Source organism: Xenopus tropicalis, chromosome 8, assembly GCF_000004195.4.
Source record: "Xenopus tropicalis strain Nigerian chromosome 8, UCB_Xtro_10.0, whole genome shotgun sequence".
NCBI classification, from domain to species: Eukaryota; Metazoa; Chordata; class Amphibia; order Anura; family Pipidae; genus Xenopus; species Xenopus tropicalis.
In genome coordinates, this window is record NC_030684.2 from 13,278,349 (window position 1) to 13,302,005 (window position 23,657).

Sequence of the window (23,657 nt, forward strand, 5' to 3'; positions counted from 1 at the left end):
GTTACTTGCTTTACCACCACTGCCATCTGATGGTGAGGATGAACAACTACATTGTATTGCAGCAGCTCCTGTTGGCAAAATGCATTTAGGAAATGAGTGAAGGCACTATAATGTCTAGATATGAGAGTCCCACGGCTTTACCCATCATTCTGTTTGTAGGTGGCACATGGTGTAACCAACTGACAGCAATAGACACTTCATATACATATTCATTACAGGCCCTTACTTACACTTACCCATCAGGCTTTGCATGACACAGCTGAATCAGTGCAGGCAGAGCAGTTAAATAAGATACATCTTAAATAAATGGGCTTGTTAGAGGCCTATTTTCCTGGGGCCTGTAACAAACCATTTATATGAGGTTTATCTCATATCCAAGAAGTTTAAGCCTTACGAAGAGCTAGTGTACAACTGGATATACAGACTAGCTCTATGCAATAATTCATAGGTATCCAACTTAGTTTGGAAAGCAAGAAATGTAACAAAAGATCAGGTCTGTTTGCATGGGATTAAAGGTGGAGACTTACCTTTTCCATCGGTGGCAGAAGCCTCGTGTAGATGCCTGATAGACCTGTCAGAACAGACAAAGCATTATGAAAGTTAAGGGATTCCAGAAGTTTTTGCCCGTTTTCACCCATGATTATAGGGGACCTGTCACCCTAAGAAACAATTCCAAATCCTTTTCTATCATGTTAGTTGAGCAAAATAAATTTTACTTAAGGTCCCCATACACTGGCTGATAGTAGCTGCCGATATAGACCCCTTAGACCGATTCGGCAGCTAATCGGCCCGTGTATGGGCACTACCGACGGGCCTGCCCGACCGATATCTGGCCTCAAATCGGCCACATCTCGATCGGGCAGGTTAGAAAATCTAGTCGGATCGGGGACCGTATTGGCTCGTTGATGTGGTCCTGGGACCGACTTTTCCTATACCTTACCCTGGATTCTCCCGATATCGCCCACCCGTAGGTGGGGGATATTGGGAGAAGATCCGCTCGCTTGGCAACATCGCCAGACGAGCGGATCTTATGGTGTATGGGGACCTTAACTCTATATAAATGATTTAGTTTGAATTCAATTATTGAACTTGGATTACAATCACAGCCAGCAGGCAGGCGCCATTTTGGGTATTATGACAAGCTTTGTATCACCCCAAAATCTTATGCATATGCCATCTAGGTGACATCTAGGAACTGCTGAATGGAAAGATAAAGCAACTGTATATTAAAATCTGAGCTGTCAATCATATTTCCTGCCCCGCCTCTATGCCACAGGTATAGAGGCGGGGCAAGCAATATATGATTGACAGCTCTATATTTTTAAATCATGCATTAAAGAGGGGGTTGTGAGAAAGCAGTGGGCCAAGTTGGTAGCAAAAAAGGAAGCCACAGAAAAATCAAGGGCAAGTAACACCAGGAAATGCCATAAAAGCATATTCACATAAGAGGAGGGAACTATAAACCTCTGCTAAGCTGCAAAATTTCCCCCAAGACTTACCATTTCACTGGGAAGAGGATGGCCCCGCAGCACAGAAAGTCCACCAGGAACAAGATGTCTTTCCACAGCCCGTATTCTGTCGTGCCTTCCTCTGTGGATTCGATGATGATATATGCCACGTTGGCGAGCACCTGCCAATCAGAATGTCACTTGGTAAATAAGAGGCTCGTCGGAGAAATCATGTAGGAAAATTGCACCACTTTGTGGCTGAAATCTTAGAAGAATCGTACAAGCCAATCAGAATGAGATAACAGACGCTAGAGGGTTAAAAGAACAGGGAGAAGGAAGCAGAGAGCATGTAAAGGTGCCCATACACCTTCAGATCCTACGGGTGGGCGATATCGGGAGAATCCAGGGTAATTCGATCGTTTGGCCCTGAGGCCAAAGGATCTAATAATAACGACGGGTATAGGCAAAGTTGGTCCAGGGACCACATCAACGAGCCGATGCGGTCCCCGATCTGACTAGATTTTTTAACCTGCCCGATCGATATCTGGTCGATTTCAGGCCAGATATCGGTCGGGCAGGCCCGTCGGTAGTGCCCATACATGGGCCGGTTAGCTGCCGAATTGGTCTAAGGGGCCGATATCGACAGCTACAATCAGCCGGTGTATAGGGACCTTAAGAAAGAAGTACAAGCCAAGGCTTGATTTAATGCAATATGGCCGCAAACATTTAACAATTAGATCTTTGACCTATTGGATAGTGCGTTTGCTTTTAGGCTTACTTCCCCTGTAATGGCTCGCCACAGAAATGTCAGTTTACTAATGTAAAGAAGCCCATACCGTTTGCTGGATCCAGCTCATTTACTGAGGGTTACCCCTGCCATTGACTTTCCCTGGAACTGCGACGCGACCTCATGAAAGACAGATCTGCTGAAATTGCCGTCTCCAACTCCCAATTACTCAACATGACAATCTCACCGCTTAGATCCCTTGTTTCCGCTCAAGCACAACCCGCCTATTCTTTTATCTGCCGGCCTGGCCGCTGGCTATTTGCTCTCGCTGTGCGAGGAGAATAAATCATCTCATCCCCAATAGGTTATTTAACTGACCCTGAATATACCATATACATCCTGTAAGGCCGCTCTTCCATTCCTGTATGCCCTTTATTCATTTTGCCGGTAATCTTCTGCACTTTTACCATTTATTGAACTTGGCTTCCATGCCTAAAAGAATACGTTTGGCCCAACCCTCGTATTAAGGTTTTTTGCTCTTTGAGCTACTGCCAAGCCTGTTGCCAACTATGCCCCCCCTGGTGCCCACCTGAGCCAACAGACGTGCTCTGCTCCTTTTGCCACTTTATGACAAGCTTCACATACACACAAAGCCCTTATTATCTCTCTGGTGACCAAGCTGAACTGCTCTGGGCATACCCAATAGAAAGCTACTGCTGATGAGCATGAACAGTGCCACACATTCATAGGGCTGCTGTCCCTCTGACACCTACAAGTATCGCCACCTGGTGTTCAAAAGCAGTATCACAATAAAAATTGCATTATGTGGTCTGTTGGATTATTGTAACTGATGCCCCAAACCGAAAGGAAACCATGATAGTTTGCTAGTTCCACCCCTCCGAACATCACGGATATAATGCAGCCTCTGCCTCACCTTGTTTCACGGTGCAGTGAGGGATTCTGGGACTTGAAGTCCCCCTGCTTTCCAAAGAATCTGCAGTATGCAGAGGAACTTCCCAGACAATATCAGCTTAAGGAATCTTAAGAAATAGCTTAAGTAGAATTATGGTTTTCTTTAATGTTAAATAAATAGAGTTATGGTTCTCTTTAATGTTAAATAGTGTTATGGTTTCCTTTAATGCTGAATTATATTTATTTCTGCAAGTTCAATTTGTTTATGTGTCCAACAGAAAAGGGGAGGAGGGATATTTTCTCTGTAAAGGGGGTGTTTACCTATTAATTAACTTTTAGCATGCCATAGAAATTGATATTCTAAGACAATCTGCAAATGGTTTTAATGTTTTTTTTATAACTTTAGTTCTTTAGCTTTTTGCTTGGCAGCTCTCCAATTTCAGCAGCTATGCGGTTGCTAGAGTCTCGATTGCCTGAGCAACCAGGCAGTGGTTTGAATGAGATACTGGGATATGAATAACAAGGGACTGAATTCAAAGGGGAAGAATTAAAAGTAACAATAAAAACGTATGCTCACAGAGCAATATGGATTTTGACTGCCAGGGTCAGCGACCCCCATTGGAAAGCTGGAAAGATGAAGACGAGAAAGGCAAATAATGGAAAAACAATATAGAATAAATAATGAAAAAAATGCAAAAAGTAGAAAGCGTTTATACTGAGAAGAGGATGCTGACTCACAAGCATAAACAAACATTGTGCATCTGCTCTCTGGATCTGGCGATGGAGAGGTTTATATACATACAGAAACACGTGTAAACATCCACTTCCCGTTAGTGTCATGTAGTGCAGAGCCATATATAAATATCATGTTATGAACAAATATACAAGCCTTGGCTGGGGGGGGGGATCAAACAGGTACTGAATAGCCTCAGTATAATATAACAATCTCATTAACTCTGTGCAGGAGCTTTACCTGACCCACAGGAGCGGAGGAGGAGTGAAGAATTTGAGGTCAGAACCTGGTGCAAAGTGGTTGGCTGGGAAATGCATATGGACTGTTTTGATATTCGGATAATAAGATTTTACCCCTAGGCAGGTTATTAAATAGGAAAGCCCAATCAGAGATCATGGTGTACTGTATAGGAATCTTCAGAGCTTATCTGAACTAAAGGGGATAAGGAGAATGATCTCTGTTTCCAGACGTATGTGGCCCTCAATCAGCTGTGCCACCTTGTGGTCAACAGACAACATCACCACAAGCAGAATTTGCCTGCAATTTGGCTTTACTATCAGTCCCTTTTAAGTATAAAGCAAAGGACTTGGATACTGAGCACCACCATAGGTATAAAGCTTGCCACACATTCCTACTGTTATAGTGAGACATTAGTAAGTGGGTCCCCCACAATCAACTATGCCCCTTTAACACAGACTTCCAGTTGGACAGCTCTGCTGTTGGAAATTCCAGCTGAACAAGCTTGTCCACTTTTCAAGTTTTTTCAGGGTTATTCTGCCAATTTTTTTCCTACAGATAAATAACCAGGACAAATGGAGGTCAAATCTTCTCATGTCGCAAACGCCTGAGGGCTACAGTCTTGTAAACAAGGTGTTTTGGATATAATTGGTAAACTCTGTGACCAAGTCTATGATAATGCTTTGTTATAAGGTTACAGAACCTCAGCCATAAAGCAGGGCAGAACCGCTGCTTACAATGGGGATCAGATAGGACCTGTGCCACTGTGACAGAATGCTCTGTTATACAGATAGCTAGAATCTCAGCCATAAAGCAGGGCAGAACCGCTGCTTACAATGGGGATCAGATAGGATCTGTGCCACTGTGACAGAATGCTCTGTTATACAGATAGCTAGAATCTCAGCCATAAAGCAGGGCAGAACCGCTGCTTACAATGGGGATCAGATAGGACCTGTGCCACTGTGACAGAATGCTCTGTTATACAGATAGCTAGAATCTCAGCCATAAAGCAGGGCAGAACCGCTGCTTACAATGGGGATCAGATAGGATCTGTGCCACTGTGACAGAATGCTCTGTTATACAGATAGCTAGAATCTCAGCCATAAAGCAGGGCAGAACCGCTGCTTACAATGGGGATCAGATAGGACCTGTGCCACTGTGACAGAATGCTCTGTTATACAGATAGCTAGAATCTCAGCCATAAAGCAGGGCAGAACCGCTGCTTACAATGGGGATCAGATAGGATCTGTGCCACTGTGACAGAATGCTCTGTTATACAGATAGCTAGAATCTCAGCCATAAAGCAGGGCAGAACCGCTGCTTACAATGGGGATCAGATAGGATCTGTGCCACTGTGACAGAATGCTCTGTTATACAGATAGCTAGAATCTCAGCCATAAAGCAGGGCAGGACTGCTGCTTACAATGGGGGGATCAGATAGGATCTGTGCCACTGTGACAGAATGCTCTGTTATACAGATAGCTAGAATCTCAGCCATAAAGCAGGGCAGGACTGCTGCTTACAATGGGGGGATCAGATAGTATCTGTGCCACTGTGACAGAATGCTCTGTTATACAGATAGCTAGAATCTCAGCCATAAAGCAGGGCAGGACTGCTGCTTACAATGGGGGATCAGATAGGATCTGTGCCACTGTGACAGAATGCTCTGTTATACAGATAGCTAGAATCTCAGCCATAAAGCAGGGCAGGACTGCTGCTTACAATAGTTACATAGGGTTGAAAAAAGACCAGAATCCATCAAGTTCAACCCATTCAAGTAAACCCAGCACACACAACCCACACCTACCAATCTATACACTCACATACATAAACTATATATACAACCACTAGTACTAACTGTAGATATTAGTATCACAATAGCCTTGGATATTCTGATTGTTCAAGAACTCATCCAGGCCCCTCTTAAAGGCATTAACAGAATCTGCCATTACCCCATCTCTAGGAAGGGCATTCCCCAACCTCACCGTGAAAAACCACCTACGCTGCTTCTAATGGAATGGGGGATCAGATAGGATCTGTGCCACTGTGACAGAATGCTCTGTTATACAGATAGCTAGAATCTCAGCCATAAAGCAGGGCAGGACTGCTGCTTACAATGGGGGGATCAGATAGGATCTGTGCCACTGTGACAGAATGCTCTGTTAAACAGATAGCTAGAATCTCAGCCATAAAGCAGGGCAGGACTGCTGCTTACAATGGGGGGATCAGATAGGATCTGTGCCACTGTGACAGAATGCTCTGTTATACAGATAGCTAGAATCTCAGCCATAAAGCAGGGCAGGACTGCTGCTTACAATGGGGGGGATCAGATAGGATCTGTGCCACTGTGACAGAATGCTCTGTTAAACAGATAGCTAGAATCTCAGCCATAAAGCAGGGCAGGACTGCTGCTTACAATGGGGGGATCAGATAGGATCTGTGCCACTGTGACAGAATGCTCTGTTATACAGATAGCTAGAATCTCAGCCATAAAGCAGGGCAGGACTGCTGCTTACAATGGGGATCAGATAGGATCTGTGCCACTGTGACAGAATGCTCTGTTATACAGATAGCTAGAATCTCAGCCATAAAGCAGGGCAGGACTGCTGCTTACAATGGGGGGGATCAGATAGGATCTGTGCCACTGTGACAGAATGCTCTGTTAAACAGATAGCTAGAATCTCAGCCATAAAGCAGGGCAGGACTGCTGCTTACAATGGGGGGGGGATCAGATAGGATCTGTGCCACTGTGACAGAATGCTCTGTTATACAGATAGCTAGAATCTCAGCCATAAAGCAGGGCAGGACTGCTGCTTACAATGGGGATCAGATAGGATCTGTGCCACTGTGACAGAATGCTCTGTTATACAGATAGCTAGAACCTCAGCCATAAAGCAGGGCAGGACTGCTGCTTCTAATGGAATGGGGGATCAGATAGGATCTGTGCCACTGTGACAGAATGCTCTGTTATACAGATAGCTAGAATCTCAGCCATAAAGCAGGGCAGGACTGCTGCGTACAATGGGGATCAGATAGGATCTGTGCCACTGTGACAGAATGCTCTGTTATACAGATAGCTAGAATCTCAGCCATAAAGCAGGGCAGGACTGCTGCTTACAAAGGAAGGATGGACAACAATTCCAAGACATATATGTTTATAAAGATAGCTCTAATTTCAGGCAGTAGAGAACTGAAGTTTTCTGAAGGAAAGGAAGCAGGCACAATACCATAGTAAAACAAAAGTATGACACGTGCTGACCATACCTGCAGGGGAATGACGATCATGAAGATTTTTTTGTCCTTGTCAGAAAGTATGTGCTTCACAAAGGCCCAGCCTGTTCCGATTAGAGCGATGGTGATGAAAAGCAAGGCTCCTTTTAACCTAACAGATGGGGGGGATAAAATAATAATCAGGGTCGCAATATGAAGACACAGTGTAAATTCATGTAACAAATACACAAAGTGCTGTTTTTATCGGAGGGTAAACAATGATATCAGAAAAGTGAAAAGAGGGAAGGAAGCTGAAAGGTAACTGGAATTATATGTATTAAAATACATGTAATTAGCCTAATTTAAGTTGGATAGGCTGTTATTATAAAGTACATTAAAGTGAATGGGTTCATGTACATACAGTATCTCCTAAGCTCTGTGGGAAAAGACGCACTTCAATAGATTTACACTGACTCAGTGATTTAAAGGGATAAAATACCCCCTAAAAAGGTGCACAAACACTATCCGTACTTCCAACAATAAAAATTAGATATTGGTCTTCTTGCCAACTGGATGGAAAATTGTTCTTGGATGCCTTCATCGGCAAAACGTTAATGCCGAATCTTTTGTTTCTACCTCCATATCTGCCGATTCAGCTTGTAGATGTTAGTAGAGAAAAAGAATGATCTTTCCCAGCACTAATGGTAATGAAAAAGATCATAATTCTAATATGTATGACCACCTTTGGGCTGGCAGAGTCATTCAGCCACTCCCTTATGTGGTTCTCTGCTGACGCAAAGGATTTTAGGACTCTGCTTACCAGAGAATCTTTGCACCACCCACAATGCAAAGCAGAGGGACTTCAAGTCCAGAATGCATCACTTTCACTACACCTGCCCCTGCACAGTAAGCTCTGTCCTCAATCACAATATTTCTGTAAAATAAACTACCCCCCCACCCCCAGCCACTAGGCTTACAGTGCATTATAAGACTTCCAAATTACTGTATTATTTCTTGGTTTATAGCCTCTCTCTATATTACATATATACTCCTAGAACATATAAGCTGTGTGGATGGCCAATGTTCTACAGGTCAGAAGATGAACTAAGCAGCATTCCTATCTGTACAAACATAGTCCCATTTCACCTCTCCTGGGCAAAGTTTAACCCCAGTACGGTTTGACTGAATGTTTTCCAAAGTGCGTGGCTCATACTTACAAGTGAGTAATATAATAAACCACTGCCCAGACTTCAGCTGGAAACCCCTGCGATGAAATGTAGTGGTAATCAATCTAGAACACAAAAGATTAGGGGGAGGGGGGCAAAGTTAATACAAGGCAGCCTTTCCCAAAATCCAAAATTTACCACGGAGCTAATAAAATAGTCCCTAGTGAGCTAATGACGCTACACAGTAATCTGATTACAGCCATATTTTCTATACTGAACTTACTGTACCAGCCTAAAGGTACAGCATCTCTATAGCAGCAATGATTCAGGACTTCACAGTTGTCACAGGAGATCTCCATTTTGGATTTTGTTAGAAGTGTCACTGGCACTGCACATGCTCAGTGTGCTTTGGGCAGCTGCTGAGAAGCCAAGCTTAGGGGGGGGGCGTTAATTATCAATCAGAAAATTAGGCTGGTCATATAAGCTGATGCTACAGGGCTGATTATTACATGCTGATGCTAACTGTAGTGGTTTCAGAGATAATAATCTGTATTAATTACTAAGCACCCTTATATTGTGACATTTACATTCTGTATATCAGCCTCTAAGCTCAGGTAAGTGACAGTTGCCCAGATCTACTCTGAGATTTGCGTTCGTGGAAGAAGAGACAGATTGTTGGATGACGACACTTTAGTTCTTCCCACTACACTGCAGCATTAGCCAATTAGGGTAGTTTTAAGAAGAGGACACTTACAGCATGGAATACCAACGAGAGGGACTTTGTGAAGGGCAGTGCTGCCATCAGCCAGTGGATCTTGAACACGTCATTCCTGGAATGTAAACAGAACTGTTAGCCGTCAGATATACAACGTGCACCGAATCAAAGTGGTGTGTATACAGGCAGTAGCCTCTGGGCACAAGCGCTTAGTGCAAACACAGCAAAGTCATGGGTATACAGCGCTCACGAGGGTGAACTCACTCTTGGAACAGAAGCCTACATGGGCCATTTTATGGCTGAACATTACAGGGGTGGTTCACCTTTAAGTTAACTTTTAGTGTGTTTTAGAATGTCCTACTCCTAGCAACTTTGCAATTGGTCTTCGTTATTTATTTTATAGTTTTTGTATTATTTGCCTTTCTTTTTTGTCTCTTTCCAGCTTTTGAATGGGGGTCACTGATCTCTGGCAGCCAAAAACTATTGCTCTGTGAGGCTACAATGTTACGGTTAGTGTGACTGTTTATTCCTTATCTTTCTATTCAGGCCCCCTCCTATTCATATTCCAGTCTCACGTTAAAATCACTGCCTTGTTGCTAAGGGGAAATAAGACTCTAGCAACCAGATAGCCGCTGAAATTTCCAACTGGAGAGCTGAACAGAATCCAAATAACTGGAAGACCATAAAAAATAACAAATGGAAGACTAGTTGCAAATGGTCTCAGTATATTATTGTCAACATCATACTAAAAGTTAATTTATGTGGACATGCTATTGGCCAACTGACCAATAGGTAAACTAGTTGAACATCAGGGCAGATCTGCAGCGTGTCAGTTCACTGATAAATGTGGAAAGTGTAACTATCGCTTTATTGTATTAAATGGATCTGATCTGACATTGTCTTGAGATTACCCAGAATCCCTAGCTGTGGAAACATAACTAGCACTGTTTGGCTTTGCTTGGAAGAAGAGGGGCCCGTTTGACAGGTTAATGGAACATTGTTATGATTTGACGGTAGCTCTGTTTTGTTTAATAGCACATCTATTCTGTTTTTCTCATTCATGGACCGTACAACGTCATTGCGGCTGTCAAATGAGCTGCAAATTCTACACCTGCGCTTCCTGAGGATGTGAACCCAAGCCAGGCCGGCCAAAAAGAAGAAGAGCGCCATGGAGATGTAGAGTTTGGGCAATGGGATTTCGTCCGCAGACAAGTAGCTCTCAGTGTTCTTCTCTGTAATGTTGATCTGTAGGGAATCAAAGAGGGAGTGGCTTGTTTCAGTACATATGGATAGATATTTGAGTGAGTGGGTGCAATAGGTGGTCCATACCCTTGGGCAAAACCGCAATCCCATGCACCCTTCTTTAAAGGGGAAAGGAAGAACACAAGGGGCTTTCCAAAAGGGATGCACCAAACCCACTAGACGTATTAAGTAGTGAACAGGATGCTGCTTGGACAATAAAGGCAGTATGCTGGAAATAAGCCCCCCAAACTGGGGTGATTCTTATGGAAGATAGCACTGGTCTGGGCCACAAGCTTATTGATTTGCCTCATTGTCCAACATATTTGCAGTGTTGTAATGAGTTCAATTTTTGCAGGTATGTGTGTATGTATTTATATGAACTTTTGGAGGGACAAACATTCACTTTAAAATCAGCGCATATGGCTACCTGTCCACTTCAGCCATGTATTTGACATCAGATCAGCTTTAGCCCCCCACCCCACCATGATTATAGCTTACTCACATCCAGGCTAAAGAAATGTTGCTTGCCAGAGTTGTCATTTCCGACGCAGCTATGGAAATACAAACTGTAAAGCCCCTCCAGTTCCTCTGAACTGATGTTGAAGGAGAACTGAAAAAAAAAGGGAAGACGACAGATTAATCTCAAGAACACTAAAAGATCCATTTGTTTGGCTAGGTCGCAGATTGACTGGATCTTTCCCCTATATGCCCACCTAATAGACTCATCTGACTATTCAGCCCTCGGGCCCAATGATCAAATCACATTGCCGGGATAGAGGCTGTCGGGACAAAAACCGCAATCAAAGTACTGATACCCAATCAACATCTGCCCGATTTTCTGCAAGATATTGGTCGGGTAGGCCCATCTGAAGGGCCACATATGGCTGATAAACTGCAGTAGAGCTGGGCGGTATGACCAAAAATTTATATCACGGTATTTTTCAAAATTATATCGGTATCACGGTATTTGACGGTATATAAATAAATAATAAATATTGGTGGCCAGGTCCCCTGTACCCCTATTTGCAGACGTTGCGTGCGCGCGGACGTCACATGCGCGCTGACGTCACGTACGCACGGGGCGCAACCATGATATACTTGGAAAAAAATAGCAGGAGGCGCGCACACCGGTATTGGGGTATGTGTAAAATTCATATCGTTTTTTTTTTTTTTTTTTAAATACCGGTTAAATCGGTAAACCGCCCAGCACTACCCTTTAGGCTGGGGTGTAAATACAGGAAGCAGAGGTATAGGCCCCCATGAGTCCCTAATTGGCAGGAAGTAATACAGTAAAACAACTGAAAACAAAACAGCTCTACAATACTAATTGTCTTGTTTTTCATTTGGTAATAAAAGGGTTAATACAGAAAACACAATCCTCATTAAAAGAAATAAAATATAAGGCATAAATAAGTTCTTCTTTTAATGCTCTTCTCATAGAAGTAGCTGTACAAACCAGAAATGTCTAAGCTGCACAATGCTCTAGTTCAACAATGCAACGCTCCAATGTCAACATCTCTGGATTTTTGCAGACGTTGCGTGCGCGCTGACGTCACGTACGCACGGGGCGCAACCCGGAAATAAATTGCAGGAGGCGCGCACACCGGTATAGGGGTATGTGTAAAATTCATATAGTTTTTTTTTAAAAAAAACGGTATACCGATTAAATCGGTATACCGCCCAGCACTAAACTGCAGACTGAGACAGTTGGAAGCTTTTTATTGGCCTGTGTGTGGCCACCTTACGGGTGATGGCACAGGGGCCGATTTTTGGTAGCCCAGATTTAACTGTAGGTGACAAATCATCCCTCAGCGCTTTCCGCGGTAATAAAGTAAATCGCCAGAAAACTTTGGGAGGCCGTATATGTTTTGCCAATAGCAAACAAAAAATATTCACAGCTCCTAGACATATGGCAACATTGCCTTAATATTGCCAAATTTGCCAATAGCAAATCACTTGTTGCCTATAGTCAAATCTCCCCCTGTGCCATCACCCTAAGCCCTTTATACTGTGAGCATCAGATTCACACTCACCTGAAATGAAGCAACTCCCTTGTCCACATGCATAGTGCCATTATATTCAATGGGACCCTGGAAAAGAGACAATAAATCAGGTTAATGACCATGGATACATTCAGTGTTAATTGCAGTTTACTAATAAGTCATCTTTTTGCTATTTCTCTTTTTACAACAGATCTCATAAGAATTCCTATTGACTGCATTTCTTCAGGTTTCAATGCCCAATGACAGAAAAAAAACAAGCAGAACTAACAATCCCACAGCACTTCTAAAATCTAGCACTAAGGGAACTAGGCCTCACTGTAAATGCCAGAAGGCAGCTATGCCCTGCGTGAGCCTCCACATAGTGGTGTTAGTGATAACCTCTTGTACCTCTGTACAGCTTTTTAGGAGTATTTCCTAAGGGAGACACAATGCAGATCGGCTGCTGTCAGTCAGCCAAACAAGTTATTCAAGACAAATGAGAAGTTTATTACAGATAATATTAACATTGAAGCGCACTAAGCCTTTGCTCTCTTGCTGGGCTATATACTACGCATGAAAATAAGAATACGGTAAAATAAAAAGTAAGCCCACCTTGAAATCGATCACAAAATGCAAGAAAAAACAAAGACCAACTGCAAATTGTACTAGAATATCACTATCTATACAAATGTGAAGCTGAGCTCCTATTTTAAAGTTTGTAGCGGTGCTTCAAATATTACTGTGTGATGCTGGATTCCATGAACGAAAAGCATGGCCTGCACTATAACATATACCTTTTGTTCTTTCTCTTTCTTTTCCACTTTCTTCTGATTGGCTTCTTGCGTGGCATCTTTATCGTCCTTGGAGGCAGCCTCCGCCGTGCCTTCTTTTTTATCCGCAGCATCATCTTTCTTTTGGTCAGCTTTCAAAAAAAGAAATTTAAAAACTCCTATTTACTTTATTCTCATAGAAAGTTTCTGTTCCGAGTTTATCAGCAGAGCTGCCATACTGCTGTTCTGATGTACCTATAAAGCAGTAAGGCTACAAAAGTCTTTCCTGCTGACATAATATGGACTCACTGCAAAGAGAAAGTCCTGCCAGCAAAAAAAAAAAAAAAAAAAAACTTCAAACCTGGGTGGTCACATTTACCTTGCCAGACAAGTGGATCTTTCTCATGTTAATTTCCCACTGAAACCATTGCTTTTCATATGCTTTATAATTAACAAAAAGGGTTGTTCACCTTTCAAATAACTAGTATGATGTAGACAATAAAATTCTGAAACAATGTGCAACTGGTTTTCATGTTTTATTATGTGCATGTGCGAACATCTTTTTTTTTTTCCAGTTTGGAATTTCAGCAACTATTTGGTTGCTATGGCCTCGTTTACCTTAGCAACCAAGCAGCATTTTAAATGAGACCCTGAAATATGAATAGATGGGGGCCTAAATAGAAAATTAAGGAATAAAAAGTAATAATAATAAAAAAAACTGTAATCTCACAGAGAATAAGTTTTTTTACTTGCCACCATTTGAAAACTGGATTTAGAAGAAAAAGGCAAATAATTCAAAAACTATAAGAAAACAAAGACCAAATGAAAAGTTGCTAAACATCAGCCATTCTATAATATACTAAAAGTTAACGTAAAGGTGAACCACCCCTTTAAAGACTGTTAACACAAAATATTTTGATTACTGAACTTGCCCCTAAACTGCTGTAAAAATATCCCCTTTGGAAGAAGAGGAAGATACATCTATTATTACAGCAGTTTAGTGGTGAGTAAAAGGGGTAGATTACATTTAAATTAACCTTTAGTATAATATAGACATTGATATTGTGAAAATTTGCAATTGGTCTCCGTTTTGTATGGTTTTTCAGTTATTTAGCTTTTTTATTTTTTTTACCAGCTCTTCAGTTTGGTATTTCTGGTTGCTAGGGTCTTGTTTACCTTAGAAACCAGCCAGTGGTTTGAATGAGATATGGGAATATGAATAGGACTGGAAATGCATGGAAAGATAAGTAATAAAAAGTAACAATAACAATCAAATTGTAGCCTCACAGAGCAATAGTTTTTGGCTGATAGGGTCAGTGACCCCAGCTGAAAGGGAAAATAATTAAAAAACATTAAAGAATGAAATAATGAAACCTAACTGCAAAGTTGCTAGGAATAGGGCATTATATTCTATTCTATTAGTTAACTTAAAGGTGAACCACCCCCTTGAATAATAAACGATTTGGGTGTTACTGGTCCTTTACTAAAAAGCACTTTTATTATTACCTGTATCTCGCCGGCTCATCTTGGCAGGAAGCGGCGCGGGTTCTTCAGCTTTTGAGATGTTTTTGGGTGGCTGTTCAACCTTTTCCGAGACAGAGACAATCGGCATATCATGTTTGGCGCTGCGCACAAAAACACTAAAAAAACAACAAAGCAGAGATGAGATAAATGTGGCAAGGAATACTGGAAAACTTTACACAGTAAGAAAGTATACGAACAGTTCCTAGGCTCAAGTAGAGCAGAAATCGTTCGGCCCTTTAGCCAACGACTGGACTTATGTGGGTCCTATGTGGCGGTACTGCGAGGAGGGCTGTCTCTATAGGCTTTGCCAGTGGTATTTATAATTCTGTACAATGGATATTTGGCCAGTCCCTGGCAAGATACAAGTCAGACAGGCCATCAGTATGGCCAATAAACTACAGGCTCTATATGGATGGACCAAATACAGGTGTGCCATGCTTTACCCAATGGCTCTTTTGCTGAAAGCAATGACAACCAACAAACTACTATAAAAATGCCTCAATCCCACTTATATCATGGAGAAACTTACAGTTTCTTGGCAAAATCCATCTTGAGAAGCATAATGGGAACATCCGTTGGGGGGCTCTTTAGGATACAAGCACGAAGCTCCTGGTCCTACAGAGAAAAATGTTTTCATAAATCAAATACAATTGGGGATTTTTCCATGACAACTGCAGACAATTCCTAAGCTCAGGATGCCCAGTCTACTGTGGCTGGGTTACATTTTTCCGAGCCCCACAAGTATTAGGCTTTCAGCTTTTTATGTGCCCAGAACATTCTTACATACACAGTATATAAATGAGAAAAAGCACAGACTCTGTAGGAATAACGCCAATACTCACCAAGTATGTGGAGAAGCCATCATTCCTCGTTCTGTCCAGGCTAAAGCCAAACTGCAGGCAAAGCAGACAAAGTATTATTACTGGATTTGAGACAAGACTTTCTCGGCGCTTAGCAGAAACGCATACGGAATGTGCTGGCACCGAGCTGGAGCCGAGGGCTTAGTCATGACTTCGACCTACCTTTAACCAACACTCGGTCATTCCAGGCCAAGAAATGTTCCTTTCTACTCTCTTTCTGTCTTACCTCATGGCATTTGATTACTGTGTATTTATAATTAGTTATCTACTACTATTAGTTATAATGTCTTCTCTGTGTGGACTTTTCTATACCGAAGTTATAGTTGTACTATAGTTGTACAGCACTACGTATTTTAGTAGCGCTTTATAAATACATACATAGATGCATACCATACAGTCTCATTTAAACAAGCTCTTCTAAATGTCAGACTGAAATTGAAAGAAAATCTAATTCTAAGCATCTTCCCAATATCCATTCATTCTTCATTCTCACTGGGTTTATAGTTATGTGTAACTGTCACTGTGTCTGTCCCTTTCCCTTCTCTGCACTGCTGGTTCTGACTCCTGATACAACTTCCCAATATCCATTCATTCCTCATTCTCACTGGGTTTATAGTTATGTGTAACTGTCACTGTGTCTGTCCCTTTCCCTTCTCTGCACTGCTGGTTCTGACTCCTGATACAACTTCCCAATATCCATTCATTCCTCATTCTCACTGGGTTTATAGTTATGTGTAACTGTTACTGTGTCAGTCTGTCCCTTTCCCTTCTCTGCACTGCTGGTTCTGACTCCTGATACAACTTCCCAATATCCATTCATCCCTCATTCTCACTGGGTTTATAGTTATGTGTAACTGTTACTGTGTCAGTCTGTCCCTTTCCCTTCTCTGCACTGCTGGTTCTGACTCCTGGTACAACTCCCCAATATCCATTCATTCCTCATTCTCACTGGGTTTATAGTTATGTGTAACTGTCACTGTGTCTGTCCCTTTCCCTTCTCTGCACTGCTGGTTCTGACTCCTGATCAGCTGCCTTCTGTTATACTGTTTCAGGAGTAAGCAATAGTGCAGAGAACATATAAAAAGACAAATAGTGCTTTCAGTAGCAGTTACAAATAGCACTAAGTGGTTTTGCACGCACTGCCTGAAAAGTAAATGAAGGGGTGAGTTTAGGGGGAAGAAGACTGGCAGGACACTGAATCAGAAGTTGTTGCTGCCAGAAGGTGAATGTACTGGACCTTCTCTGCTAAGAAGTATCAACAAGGAAAGGGGGGTAAGTTCAATATTGGCGACTTACGGTGGAACTGTCCAAATTGGAAAAATCATTATTGTCCTTTACAGAGAAGCTGTTAATGGTCACGTTCATGGAACCATCCTTGAAAAAGCCGAACGTGTTAAGGAGCACCTTCTGCCTGACGTCATCCTGCCAAGAAAAATACAAGCGCAGTTACCAAGAATAAGAACAGCCCCAATACTACAGTGATACAAGCAGGGAGTTCTAATCCCCAGAGCAGAATGTGCCCGTTAGATTGCTGTACAGGACCCGCACCCCTATGTGATGGTGGCAGAGACTGGCCCACCTGTGGCTTAGCCACCGGGAGTGGATGAAATGGGGATGAGGCCTTGCCACTAGGTTGGCCTGTAACCTGTCTCCCTACCTAGGACATTGGCACCAACGCAACTGAACTGTAGTTGTCAAGTGGTCAAGGCCGGCCAATGGGCAGCTCATGTATCTAATGTGATCCCATTAGGGGATCTACAATCACACTAAAGCCAACATTGCAAATAAAAAAAGAGAAAGAACATTGCTAGTACCAAGTCAAGGAACCTGGAACCCACACCAACCAATCAGATGTATGGTTTTTAAACAGGGGACAATCAAGTGCTACCTGCTGATTGGTTGTTATCGGCTATGAGGGCGGTGCAGGCATAATTGAACCTATGGCAGCCACAGTGCACAGAAATCCCCAACAGTAACAAACAGATATATAAAATAGATCCCAAATATAACGATTGTTCCCTGTAAGTCGCACCCCTTCCACCAGCCTAGTTTAATTGGATAACCTCAGCCGTGAGCATCCATCTGTCCGGCTGCTTAACTACAGGCCCAAATGCCCATCTGTGTGCACTCTGCCCATACGCCCGCCCCCCGCGCATGTCGGTCCAAATACTGGACATCCACCTGGTTTTAGAATTAGATGTCAGACAGGCTTTCTGGCCGGGATACAGCATTCATTTTCATAACAGTTAGTGAAATATAAAATGTCTTTGGCTGCTGTTACTAATAACCATCTCTGTAGGGAACATTAAGCAGAGCAGGCAGTAACAAGTGCACATATTCCCCTTCATCTCCAGCACATGTTCCTGTTGCCACTTTGCCTGTGTTTCACCTATCCCAGTGCCAAGGAAACATCACCCACATCACCCCACAAGAGGAATCATCCCATGAGTTTTGTGTTATTTTCAGCAACGTACTTGTAACATTGCTGTGCATATTTCTCCTGCACACACTGCTGCCTCTGTATCAATATTTGCCCTCTCTACTGCATGTCAGCACACAGCCACCCCTTTGTTGTCAGTGATCTGCCCTCAACTCACTGCCTGTTCTGCCCTCAACTCCCTGCCTGCTCTAAAGGCTCAGCCTTTACACCAAAAGTCGGATACTGCCACCCATATAATCTGCTTCTGCCCTCTACTCCGATTACCCTACGGCCAAAACTTAAACCGTACACCAGGCCAACTTACTGCTGGCCCCTACCACGCCAGGCCAACTTACTGCTTACCACTACTGTGCCAGGTCAACTTACTGCTGGCCCCTACCTTGCCAGGCCAACTTACTGCCAACCCTTACCTTGCCAGGCCAACTTACTGCCAACCCATACCATGCCAGGCCAACTTACTGCCAACCCTTACCATGACAGGCCAACTAACTGCTGACCCCTACCACGCCAACTAATTACCAACACCTACCACTCCAGGCCAACTAACTACCAACACCTACCATGGCAGGCCAACTCACTGCCAACCCTTACTGTACCAGGCCAACTAACTGCTGATCCTTACCGTGCCAGACCAACTAACTACCAACACCTACCATGCCAGGCCAACTTACTGCCAACCCTTACTTTGCCAGGCCAACTAACTGCCGACCCCTACCACACCAGGCCAACTTACTGCCAGCCCCTACCATGCCAGGTTACCTTACTGCCGCTTCCCACTGCCCGTGCCAAAATGACAATATCTTTACTGCCCCAGAACAACTTTCTGCTGTTCTACCAGCACCCTATGTTCCAGCTCACCTTATTGCCATCCTACTGCCCCAGTCAGGATACTCACCTCCTGCCCCAGTTTAGTGTGGCACTAGCTCCCCACTGCCCCTGTACAACTAATTACTATACCTGTGTAACTTATTCACACCCCAGCATCCAGCTTACAGCCACCTTGGCTCCCTTGCCCAGCTAACTATGAGTAAACTTCCCCAGTGCCTCCCCAATGATCCTGGCCAGCCTGCTGATGCCCTATAGCCACTACCCACACTAATGCCCCTTCGCTGCTCCTGCTCGGATACCCTACTGCCTCAGTGCCTACAGATACCCCCGCACCCCGGGTACTGGCTGCATGCCACCCTACTGCCTCAGTGCCTACAGATACCCCCGCACCCCGGGTACTGGCTGCATGCCCCCCTACTGCATCAGTGCCTACAGATACCCCCGCACCCCGGGTACTGGCTGCATGCCACCCTACTGCCTCAGTGCCTACAGATACCCCCGCACCCCGGGTACTGGCTGCATGCCACCCTACTGCCTCAGTGCCTACAGATACCCCCGCACCCCAGGTACTGGCTGCATGCCACCCTACTGCATCAGTGCCTACAGATACCCCCGCACCCCGGGTACTGGCTGCATGCCACCCTACTGCCTCAGTGCCTACAGATACCCCCGCACCCCGGGTACTGGCTGCATGCCCCCCTACTGCATCAGTGCCTACAGATACCCCCGCACCCCGGGTACTGGCTGCATGCCACCCTACTGCCTCAGTGCCTACAGATACCCCCGCACCCCGGGTACTGGCTGCATGCCACCCTACTGCCTCAGTGCCTACAGATACCCCCGCACCCCGGGTACTGGCTGCATGCCACCCTACTGCATCAGTGCCTACAGATACCCCCGCACCCCGGGTACTGGCTGCATGCCCCCCTACTGCCTCAGTGCCTACAGATACCCCCGCACCCCGGGTACTGGCTGCATGCCCCCCTACTGCCTCAGTGCCTACAGATACCCCCGCACCCCGGGTACTGGCTGCATGCCACCCTACTGCCTCAGTGCCTACAGATACCCCCGCACCCCGGGTACTGGCTGCATGCCCCCCTACTGCCTCAGTGCCTACAGATACCCCCGCACCCCGGGTACTGGCTGCATGCCACCCTACTGCCTCAGTGCCTACAGATACCCCCGCACCCCGGGTACTGGCTGCATGCCACCCTACTGCCTCAGTGCCTACAGATACCCCCGCACCCCGGGTACTGGCTGCATGCCCCCCTACTGCCTCAGTGCCTACAGATACCCCCGCACCCCGGGTACTGGCTGCATGCCCCCCTACTGCCTCAGTGCCTACAGATACCCCCGCACCCCGGGTACTGGCTGCATGCCCCCCTACTGCCTCAGTGCCTACAGATACCCCCGCACCCCGGGTACTGGCTGCATGCCACCCTACTGCCTCAGTGCCTACAGATACCCCCGCACCCCGGGTACTGGCTGCATGCCACCCTACTGCCTCAGTGCCTACAGATACCCCCGCACCCCGGGTACTGGCTGCATGCCACCCTACTGCCTCAGTGCCTACAGATACCCCCGCACCCCGGGTACTGGCTGCATGCCCCCCTACTGCCTCAGTGCCTACAGATACCCCCGCACCCCGGGTACTGGCTGCATGCCCCCCTACTGCCTCAGTGCCTACAGATACCCCCGCACCCCGGGTACTGGCTGCATGCCCCCCTACTGCCTCAGTGCCTACAGATACCCCCGCACCCCGGGTACTGGCTGCATGCCCCCCTACTGCCTCAGTGCCTACAGATACCCCCGCACCCCGGGTACTGGCTGCATGCCACCCTACTGCCTCAGTGCCTACAGATACCCCCGCACCCCGGGTACTGGCTGCATGCCCCCCTACTGCCTCAGTGCCTACAGATACCCCCGCACCCCGGGTACTGGCTGCATGCCCCCCTACTGCCTCAGTGCCTACAGATACCCCCGCACCCCGGGTACTGGCTGCATGCCCCCCTACTGCCTCAGTGCCTACAGATACCCCCGCACCCCGGGTACTGGCTGCATGCCCCCCTACTGCCTCAGTGCCTACAGATACCCCCGCACCCCGGGTACTGGCTGCATGCCACCCTACTGCCTCAGTGCCTACAGATACCCCCGCACCCCGGGTACTGGCTGCATGCCCCCCTACTGCCTCAGTGCCTACAGATACCCCCGCACCCCGGGTACTGGCTGCATGCCCCCCTACCTCCCCCGCTCTAAACGCCGTGCCGGTACTTTCTACCCTGTGTGAGCAATTGCCTCACGTATCCGGATGTCCGGCATGCCCTTTCCCTAGCAGCTCAGGGCCTCCGGGCCCAATCCCGCACTTCAGCCTTACCTTTAGCATTAGATGGTGGAACCGAGCCCGGGAAACGGGAAAGAGCAGAAACAGTAACCCGTACAATACCAAGCCCGACGCCCAGCAACCTAATCCTCCGCCACTCCGAAGCGCCATGTTTAGCTAGGAACTAGTCGCAACCACATCAGCATCCCGCTCACTTCCGGGAGCAAGCTGACCACGCCCACTTCGGCCACATGACTCGCAGCTGCCATAGTTACCCCGTGACTCTACGACTGTGACGTCACCGGACCGATCGGGGGAAACACGTGTTCCGCTCAGGCCAATAGCGAGAGGGAACGCCGGGAGTTAGGGCAAATCTGTGCCTAGCTGGGGAACTCACCTCACAAAACAACATGTTGGCTTCTGAGAAGGGCAGAATGCTGTGGTGTCACTTTTATAAAAAATATATATATTTCTTTATGGGGATGTAATGTAATAATGACAGCCCTGGTTTGTTTTATGGATTTGTACAGTATTGCAATACAGGGATGGGACCCCTTGTCAGGAAACCTGCCCCTGTCAGCAGAAGGATTTTGTATATATACTAAGGGGCACATTTACTAACCCACGAACGGGCCGAATGCGTCCGATTGCGTTTTTTTCGTAATGATCGGTAATTTTGCGATTTTTTTTCATATCTTTTGCGATTTTTTCGTATCTTTTGCGATTTTTTCGGCGTCTTTACGATTTTTGCGTAAAAACGCGAGTTTTTCGTAGCCATTACGAAAGTTGCGCAAAGTCGCGATTTTTTCGTAGTGTTAAAACTTAAAAGGCGCGACGTTTCGCGCAAGTTTTAACGCTACGAAAAAATCGCGACTTTGCGCAACTTTCGTAATGGCTACGAAAAACTCGCGTTTCTACGCAAAAATCGTAAAGACGCCGAAAAAATCGCAAAAAATACGAAAAAATCGAAAAATTACCGAAAAAGTCGCAAAATGTTTGTTTCCAATCGGAATTTTTCCAATTCGGATTCGAAATCGTGTCTTAGTAAATCAGCCCCTATATGTGAGAAACCTCGCACTACAGTAGTCTTAGGGGCTGATTTACTAAGACACGATTTCGAATCCGAATTGGAAAAATTCCGATTGGAAACAAACATTTTGCCACTTTTTCGTATTTTTTGCCACTTTTTCGTATTTTTTGCGATTTTTTTCAGCGTCTTTACAATTTTTGCGAAAAAACACGAGTTTTTCGTAGCCATTACGAAAGTTGCACAAAGTCGCGATTTTTTCGTAGCGTTAACACTTGTGCGCAAAGTCGCGCCTTTTTCGTAGCGTTAAAACTTAAAAGGTGCGACGTTTCGCGCAAGTTTTAACGCTACGAAAAAATCGCGACTTTGCGCAACTTTCGTAATGGCTACGAAAAACTTGCGTTTTTACGCAAAAATTGTAAAGACGCCGAAAAAAATCGCAAAAAATACGAAAAAATCGCAAAATTACCGAAAAAGTCGCAAAATGTTCGTTTCCAATCGGAATTTTTCCAATTCGGATTCGAAATCGTGTCTTAGTAAATCAGCCCCTATATGTGAGAAACCTCGCACTACAGTAGTCTTAGGGGCTGATTTACTAAGACACGATTTCGAATCCGAATTGGAAAAATTCCGATTGGAAACAAACATTTTGCCACTTTTTCGTTCTTTTTGCGATTTTTTTCAGCGTCTTTACGATTTTTGCGAAAAAACGCGAGTTTTTCGTAGCCATTACGAAAGTTGCGCAAAGTCGCGATTTTTTCGTAGTGTTAAAACTTAAAAGGCGCGACGTTTCGCGCAAGTGTTAACGCTACGAAAAAATCGCGATTTTTTCGCAAAAATCGTAAAGACGCCGAAAAAAAATCGCAAAAAATACAAAAAAGTCGCAAAATTACCGAAAAAGTCGCAAAATGTTCGTTTCCAATCGGAATTTTTCCAATTCGGATTCGAAATCGTGTCTTAGTAAATCAGCCCCTATATGTGAGAAACCTCGCACTACAGTAGTCTTAGGGGCTGATTTACTAAGACACGATTTCGAATCCGAATTGGAAAAATTCCGATTGGAAACGAACATTTTGCCACTTTTTCGTTCTTTTTGCGATTTTTTTCAGCGTCTTTACGATTTTTGCGAAAAAACGCGAGTTTTTCGTAGCCATTACGAAAGTTGCGCAAAGTCGCGATTTTTTCGTAGCGTTAACACTTGCACGCAAAGTCGCGCCTTTTTCGTAGCGTTAAAACTTAAAAGGCGCGACGTTTCGCGCAAGTTTTAACGCTACGAAAAAATCGCGACTTTGCGCAACTTTCGTAATGGCTACGAAAAACTCGCGTTTTTACGCAAAAATCGTAAAGACGCCGAAAAAATCGCAAAAAATACGAAAAAATCGAAAAATTACCGAAAAAGTCGCAAAATGTTTGTTTCCAATCGGAATTTTTCCAATTCGGATTCGAAATCGTGTCTTAGTAAATCAGCCCCTATATGTGAGAAACCTCGCACTACAGTAGTCTTAGGGGCTGATTT

The 23,657-nt window shown here is 44.9% G+C and overlaps 1 protein-coding gene across 1 annotated transcript in view; it reads right to left on the reverse strand.

The window, feature by feature from the left end:
* gpr107 (G protein-coupled receptor 107) overlaps positions 1 to 21,334 on the reverse strand; it is a 39,147-nt gene extending 17,813 nt beyond the window's left edge. The window contains 14 exon segments of the mRNA NM_001126929.1: positions 528 to 571; positions 1,500 to 1,630; positions 7,322 to 7,439; positions 8,485 to 8,558; positions 9,188 to 9,263; positions 10,260 to 10,393; positions 10,893 to 11,000; positions 12,424 to 12,480; positions 13,167 to 13,294; positions 14,649 to 14,782; positions 15,196 to 15,281; positions 15,509 to 15,559; positions 16,823 to 16,948; positions 21,169 to 21,334. Coding sequence (NP_001120401.1) covers positions 528 to 571; positions 1,500 to 1,630; positions 7,322 to 7,439; positions 8,485 to 8,558; positions 9,188 to 9,263; positions 10,260 to 10,393; positions 10,893 to 11,000; positions 12,424 to 12,480; positions 13,167 to 13,294; positions 14,649 to 14,782; positions 15,196 to 15,281; positions 15,509 to 15,559; positions 16,823 to 16,948; positions 21,169 to 21,285 — 1,384 coding nt within the window. The 5' untranslated portion in view covers positions 21,286 to 21,334.
* Between the last annotated feature and the right edge of the window lie 2,323 nt (positions 21,335 to 23,657).